The sequence below is a fragment of the Lonchura striata genome, chromosome Z (assembly GCF_050655825.1).
Source record: "Lonchura striata isolate lonStrDom1 chromosome Z, ASM5065582v1, whole genome shotgun sequence".
NCBI lineage: Eukaryota > Metazoa > Chordata > Aves > Passeriformes > Estrildidae > Lonchura > Lonchura striata.
The window spans coordinates 39528479-39535611 of NC_140740.1; the positions used below are offsets into that span (position 1 = coordinate 39528479).

The following is a 7133-nucleotide window of genomic DNA, read 5'->3' on the forward strand; positions in this document are numbered from 1 at the left end:
GGGAAGGAGGGAAGTGTTGTGGAGAAAGAAAGGTGGTTTTTTATGGCTTATTTTACTTCTCATTGTCCACCTCTGATTTTGTTAGTAATAAATTCATTTTGTACATCTAAGCTGAGCCTCTTTTGCCCTTGGAGTGTTTTCTGCCAGTCCTTATGTCAAATCATGAAGCCTTCATGTAATTTTTCTCTCCTCTGCCCAGCTGCAGTTGGGGAGGGTGAGTGATTTCTGTGGCTGCCTGGTGTTCAGCCAGCATCAAACCACAATATCTGACTACAGTTCAAAGGGATTGTAAAGCAGCTTCCGATGCTGCCACCTGAAGCTGATAAGTGGGAAGCTTCAGGGAAAAGCTTATCTTATATGTGAGAATGCCTAAGTGATCCCTTAGGGTGTACAGTCCAGCTGCACCCAGCAGGAACAAAACACTGCTTTTCCCAGTGCTCCTGAGATAAGACTGTGCCTCTGCCCTATAAAGGCAGCCACGAGCAGAGCAAGGTGCATGAGCAGTTCTGCCTGAGCTGACCATGCCTGGGAGAGAGCTGCTGCTCCTGCTGCTGCTGGCAGCAATGGTGACTCTGGCTGCTGCCAGAGGTAAATCTGCTCTGCTGCTGGAGGCTGGTTCATCAGCAGTGGGTTGGGAATGGCAGATGAGTAATGGGATGGAGGGGAATGCATGACAGGACATAAAGACCCAGAAATTCTGGTTTGGAGAGGAGGTGAGATTAGGGTAAACAAACAGTGGCAGCATGGTGAGGAAGAAGGATTGCATCAAGCACACTGTGCCTTTCTTATTAGCAGTTTGTGGCAAGGGTTGCAGGCTGGTTCATCAAGTGTATTGCACTTGGGAGCCATCTAGGAGAGGGGAGAGTCCACAGGTGCTGTATTTTCTGCCTCCATGTGAACTGGCAAGTCCTTGCAAGAATAGTATGTGCTCAGCATATTTATGAGGGAATCACCTGTTTATAGGCACTGGAAAGCCACTTCTGCCTATGTGCAGGTAGTGGTGGTCCTGAAGCTGCCTGTGTGTGTGTGAGCCTCCATGCTCCCATAACATTTGTGCACTGTGCAGGTGGGCTTGCCTGGGAAAAAAGGAGCCCACCAGATGCTGCTCTCCCTAAAGCAGTTGTCCAGCTGTGCAATATGACCAAGCCTCATCCCTCTGAGGATACCCCACGCCACATGCTGCATTTCCCATTTCCATGTTTTGGGTGCTCTGTGGAGCTTCTGACCCAGAAACTCAGAGAGAGGGCATTTAGGAGAGGGTTTAGGGAGTGGGGAACAACCATTCACAGGTTTCTCCCATCCAGCTCAGCTGTGGATGGAAGCTGTGGACTGTGCTGCTGTCAGGGAAAGATGGAAGTGGCATGCAGCAACAAGCTGATCCCTGTTATGAAACCCAGAGCTGATTCAGTCTTGAGTGGGCTCTGCACAATACTGCTTTCCCTTTGGTTTGGATGTGATCCTCTGTCAACATCTCATGCTTCTGCCATCAGGCATGGGTGTGCCATGCTCATGGGTTTCTGCTTTGTTTCAGAGGCAGAGCTAAATGAAGGGGGTGGCCTGAGAAAGGTAAGAGTCTTCTGGTTTTCTTTGTTTGTGGCTGGAGATGGGCATGCCTGCTGTGCCTGGGAGAAAGACTGTTCCCAGAAATCATCCCCAGCCTCATGGCAACTGGTGTTCTGACACCAAACCCACACCAAAGCCCAAGCCACGAGTCCCACTGAGAGATTCAGTGGCCCCTTCTCCTCTGTGGGCACACACTGCTCCAAGACAGAGGGAACCAGGTTTCCAGTGTCACTTGCTCCTGCATGAGTGTTCCGTGGGGGGAAGAAATGGGTGCTGCTGGCACTGAAATGCATGCTGTGGTTTCTCCTTTCCAGCCAGTGTGTGAAGACCTTGTTTACCTGCAGGCCTGCCCCCTCCTGTACTTGCCCATCTGTGGGACCGATGGGAATACCTATGCCAATGAATGCCAGCTCTGTGTGGAAAAAATGTAAGCTCATGCCCTTGGCAGGGACCTCCTGGGTCTAATTTTGGCTGTCTGAAACTGGGTGCTTGTGAAGTGCAGTCATTCATGCTCCCTAGAGCTTGGGACAAGCCATGGGAGGCTGCACTTGCATGGCAAGTAACACAAATCGTGTGCTGGGCTGCAGGCGGGGAAGGATGGCCAGCTCGTCAAGCAAAGCTGCAAGGAAGTGCAGAGGAGCTGTACCCAGCCAGGCTGAGGAAGGGGATGCCTGGGGGTATCCAGCAGCAACCTACAGCTGCAAGTGGGATGGAGCCTCAGTCATCTTGGTTCAGGCAATACAACATGGGGCAACAGCCACAGACAGCAGCCACAAGAGGGTGAAAATTTGACACATCACCACAGAGGCGTGAGGGTGGGGATCCATTCTTGGGGATGGTGGTTGGGGCTCAGATAGAGCCATGGCTACCATAACTTCATGCTGGGGACAGCCCTTCTGTGAGCAGGTTGAGCATTGAGCTGCAGATGCACCACTAGTACCACAGGCCCTGGGAGGGAACATCCATGAGCCAGGATGTTGCAGTGACCTCAGCTCTTTAGACAGAAAAATGAGCAGGTCAATTTTGTAATAGCTCCATTCCATTTGATGGTATGCAGCCAAAGTATGACTCACAGGAAGTTTTTTTTTTTTTAATCTCTTACTCTTTCTTCCTATATTACTCTAGGAAAACCAGGCAAGACATCCGAATTTTGAAAGATGGGGAGTGTCAAGATACCTGAGCTTTCTGATAGCTTTTCTGAACCTAAAACCAGGTGATTAATTGATCCTGTGTGCTCTGTGCTGATTGCAGACTTAAGCTAGCTATGGTGAATAATAAAATTACATGCACAATCTTATTTCAACAGAACTTCTTTTTATGTATGGCTGGAGGAAAACAGCATAAGCCAGTTCCCACCAAGGGCTACTAAAAGTGCACAGTCAAAACAATAATTTAAAATCCACATAACGAACTGGGGTGCTTTGCATAGAGTATTATCTCACCCACACTCCTGCAAGAAAGGTCATGGGGGAGTAGCAAGAAACGCACCCATCCTGATGAAGAAGATGCTGAACAAGCACAATTTTTTCTCTGTAGGAGGCAATTGAGTGAAGGCAAAATAAAGTTTCTCTGACATAGGAGAAGATGACTCCCTGGATTCCTAGTAAATGGCTTCACTGGTTCCAGAGCTGATGTAAATTGAAAATAGTAACATCTGCACTTCCCATATTAGATGTTATTCTGCTTTTTATCTAAGGCTCTTTCATAGAACAATCAGCTCAGATAACACATGGGAGCATGGAAAGAGCCTAAGCGAAGATGGTGAGCATCAGAGATCCCAGATGTCTGCCCCAGCACTCGAGAAAAACCCCGAAGTTAAGAATTTTCAGGTGTAGGTTGCTCCTGGTGTCAGGGCCATCTTTGAGATTGTTTCAGGGTTCAGTCCTGCCAAGGTAATAGTGTCAGTGTGTATCAGCAGGTCTTGGGGATTCCTCTGCTCTTTCATGTCCTGCTTCTAGCACAAGGACACACAAAACACCTGCAACAAGGCAATACAACTTGGGCAGGCAAGGGGCCCCCTTTGCACACAGTGGCGGAGATCAGAGGGCTGATGCAGGGCTTGCCTCCTTAGGTCATTTCAGTCCCTCACCAGATGTTGTATTTGTACAGAATTACCAGCTGAGATTTCGGATCAGCTTTGAAGAGTGCTTCAGGGTGAGCTGAAACCTTCCAAGGACAGGTCTGTGCTCACTCACAGGAGATCATGTTGCTCTGACTTGCTGCTATACTAGTAAAGTATAGTATCACATACAGCTCTAATTTTCAGGCATCTGATAGGAGTCTGGGGTCTACCATTTGGTCAAGTGAGCTCCCCAAAGTCAGTGGCCATCCTCAGAGTCTGGGAGATGTACCAGTGTAGCGAGAGTTCTGAGAGAGAGAGGACACCATTTATATTTAGAGTGGAGGTTGAGCTACCTAGGCCTCAGATATGGGCCCTGGCAAGGCCTTTGGAGCCTCTGATGCAGTAAGAAATTAGTTGTGGTGTAGTCAGAAATTATGTTAAGGTGAACACAGAGCAATGGGCTTTCTGGGTGTGAATTGGTATAGGGCTGCAGTGTGAAACTTTAGCCACCTTAACACAAAGACAAACAATGCTTGCTGGCCAATGATAGTGTGCTCACAATTGTAAACTATATTGAAGTGTATATAAACTGCCATCTTACAAACAATAAACAGAGAATGTATGATTAACCATATTGGCTTGATCTGCATTTGTCCTGTCCAGCACTCCCTATTTTATAAGAAGTCCCTTGCTTCTTACCAGTGTCTGCTATGACTATTGTGCTGGGTCAGCTGGAGTTCACCCTGTCACCCAGTTCTGCACCTTGCTGGAGCCACCAGGTGGGACACCCATAGCACCACAGTGCACAACAAAGCCATTGCTGACAGACTGAATGCTGCAACTGGAAATAGTATTGAGAAGCATAAAACAGCTGTGCTCTGTCAGATGGATTATATCCACTATTTTCTGTCTCAGAGGGAGCTGCTGTCATAAAAAACTTTATTCTCCTTAGGCTGAGAAGTCGTAGTATGACTAATTGCTCAGGGTTGTCACAGAGCTTTGATTTTCCCTGTTTTCCTTTCCTGGACCCTTCCTATTTCTGCAGAGGAAGGGACACCTGTCCATGGCTGCTCCTATTACCTATTCTTTGTCCCAAGGCTCTGCAAGGCTGTTTGTTCCCTTCCAGTCCGCAAATAGCATGGAAGAGGTGGTCTGGCTGTGTGGTACTCTCTGTGTTGCTAGCTCTTCTCTGCAGACCTTTCTGTCTCCCCTGTGCCACAGGGAAAAGCTTTGGTAGGGCCAAAACACATCCACGGTGAGCAACACAAATGTATTGCTCACTTCTGTCCTGAGGTTTTCTGCTCCTGCTGCTGCCAACTCAGCCACAGGCAGGATTTATTTGGGCACCTCTATCCCAGTTTTCTGCCAGGGCTGCGTGGAAAGTTATGCCCAGCTTAGCATAACTGGGTGTTGTTGTCCCTTGGAGTGGACAAGTGTCACCAGGATCTCAGCCCCATGCCATGGCTTGAGCTGCACAGGCAGAGTGGCTGCAGCCCAAGAGAGTGTGTGTGCTGTGTATGCCCCGAGGGCCACGACTGTTTATGTGCAGAGGCTAGGAAAAACAACACAGACCATCCAGAAAGCTCTTCTGAAGAGGGAAACCACATGCCTCCAGCACAAAGTGGAGCATTTATTCAGAAACTGCAGAACTAAAGCACAGACTAATAGGCCAGACCTGCAAGGTCAGAGCATGGGCAGCCACAGGACAGGGTGAGTGTTGACTCTACACACAGCAAATTCAGAGATACTCATCCTCCCCAGGGACTTGTGGATTTGGATGTTTATTTCACATGGCTCAAAAGCAAGTGGCAGACCAAGAGAAGGCTGAAGGCAGTGATTGAAGACTACCACAGACCTCAGGGCCTGTGCAAGACCAGCCTGCTGCAGAAAGCCTGACTCTGCAGCCCAACAGATATGTGTCTGCCAAGGCCAGGTGAAACTCAGGGAGTAGCTGGTGGACAGCAAGATGCCTGCAATGCCCTGACCTGTGCCAGAGAGTATGCATATGAAATTTGCACTTTTGCATTCTCTTTTCCTATTCAATTTATCTGCGTGTTTCTCATCTTTTCATGCTTCACTCAAGGCAGGGATAGAAAGGGATTATCTGCTTTTACATGCACTTTCACAGAGCAATGAGTAGTCCTGCTCTCAGAGCAGTGTGTTGCAACCAGACAAGCTTCCTCAAGTCAGAGAGTGAAGGACAAGCCTGCAAAGTTGCTTCTTTGTCATGTCTTGTGAGACAAAACTGGAAAAAATGCCTGACAGCCTGCAAGAGTGGCAGCAGCATAGCTCCCCCAGCTGTCCGTGTTGACCAGGGCTGCCCATGACTGCAGGGAGGGATATGTAGGTCTCTGGATAGTGCTTTGCAGTAGCCTTGCCAGATAGGGGGAACAGATACTCTTAAGGCTCATGAAGACCTTTGACTTAAACATAGATCCAAAGCCTGGTGGTGTGTCTACAGTAAAAGCAGTCCAGCTAATGGCTGGATCCTGTCCTAGGAGTGTTTGTCCCTTGGACAAAACTCTCCTAGGATATTTGTGTGTTGAAGGCTGTGTGGGGACATGGTGAGATGTACCTAAGGTTGGTGATGTTCCCCCACTGAGCAGCTCCAATGACATTTGAGGAGTCTGTGACACTGGAGATGCTCAGGTTGCTGAACTCTCAGTTGACATCTTCCAGGGCCTCAGAAACTGAGGAAACTAGACACATCAGTGAAAATGGCCCAGGGCTAGCTGAACTGAAATGTGGAAAGAAAGGGGAGGAAAGCAGCACTTGGTACACTGTAAAGTGTCCAGGTACAACAGTTCATGTAGCCAAGACTGGCCATAAAATTTAACCTACTTGCACAAATTTCTCTGCAGCAAAGTGGATGCAGCTGTGACCACATCTCAGTCCCTCTACTTCAGTGCATAAACAACCTGAAAGTAAGTGGCTTGTAATTTCCACATCACTAACCATTGAAGTTTTCTGTGGGATGCTGAAATTGCGTCCTTGGCATTTAAAGCACTTTACAGTCAAGGGACAAATGTCTTCCAGAGATTTCCTTCCTGAGAGATGCAAGTGCAAGCTCTGTAAGATTTTGAAGTCCATCTATTCCATTAAACACCTCTGAATAACCTGGGGGCACAGTGACTCTCTTTCACAAATGCTCCCTTCAAGGTCAAAGACAGACAAAATGGAAAAAACATTCACAGTACCATCTCTTCAATGTGTTACGGCAAAGGTTTGCTGAGTCAAGAGTCACTTATCAGCCCCCACCAGGCTTTGGGATGACTACGTAGATGGTTGGCATGAGAAGCTGAGTTAGCCACAGCCTGGGCATGCGCCAAGTTCCTGTGGAGCACTGAAACACACAGGGATTTCCACCCTTCCTTCCATGCTTCATAACACCTGCAATCATCCCAGAATATAGAATCATTTAGGTTGAAAAAGACCCTTAAGACCATAGAATTCAACCATTAACAACCATGTCCTGCAGGAAACCATGTCCCTAAGCACCATGCCTAGA

General features: G+C 48.1%; 1 protein-coding gene across 1 annotated transcript; it reads left to right on the forward strand.

Moving 5' to 3' along the window:
• Positions 1 to 385: 385 nt before the first annotated feature.
• Positions 386 to 2883, forward strand: SPINK4 (serine peptidase inhibitor Kazal type 4). Its single transcript, XM_031507453.3, has 4 exons — positions 386 to 588; positions 1532 to 1566; positions 1878 to 1990; positions 2689 to 2883. The coding sequence occupies exons 1-4, from the start codon at positions 522 to 524 to the stop codon at positions 2741 to 2743; spliced, it is 270 nt and encodes an 89-aa protein (XP_031363313.1). The 5' UTR covers positions 386 to 521; the 3' UTR covers positions 2744 to 2883.
• The last annotated feature ends 4250 nt before the right edge of the window (positions 2884 to 7133 follow it).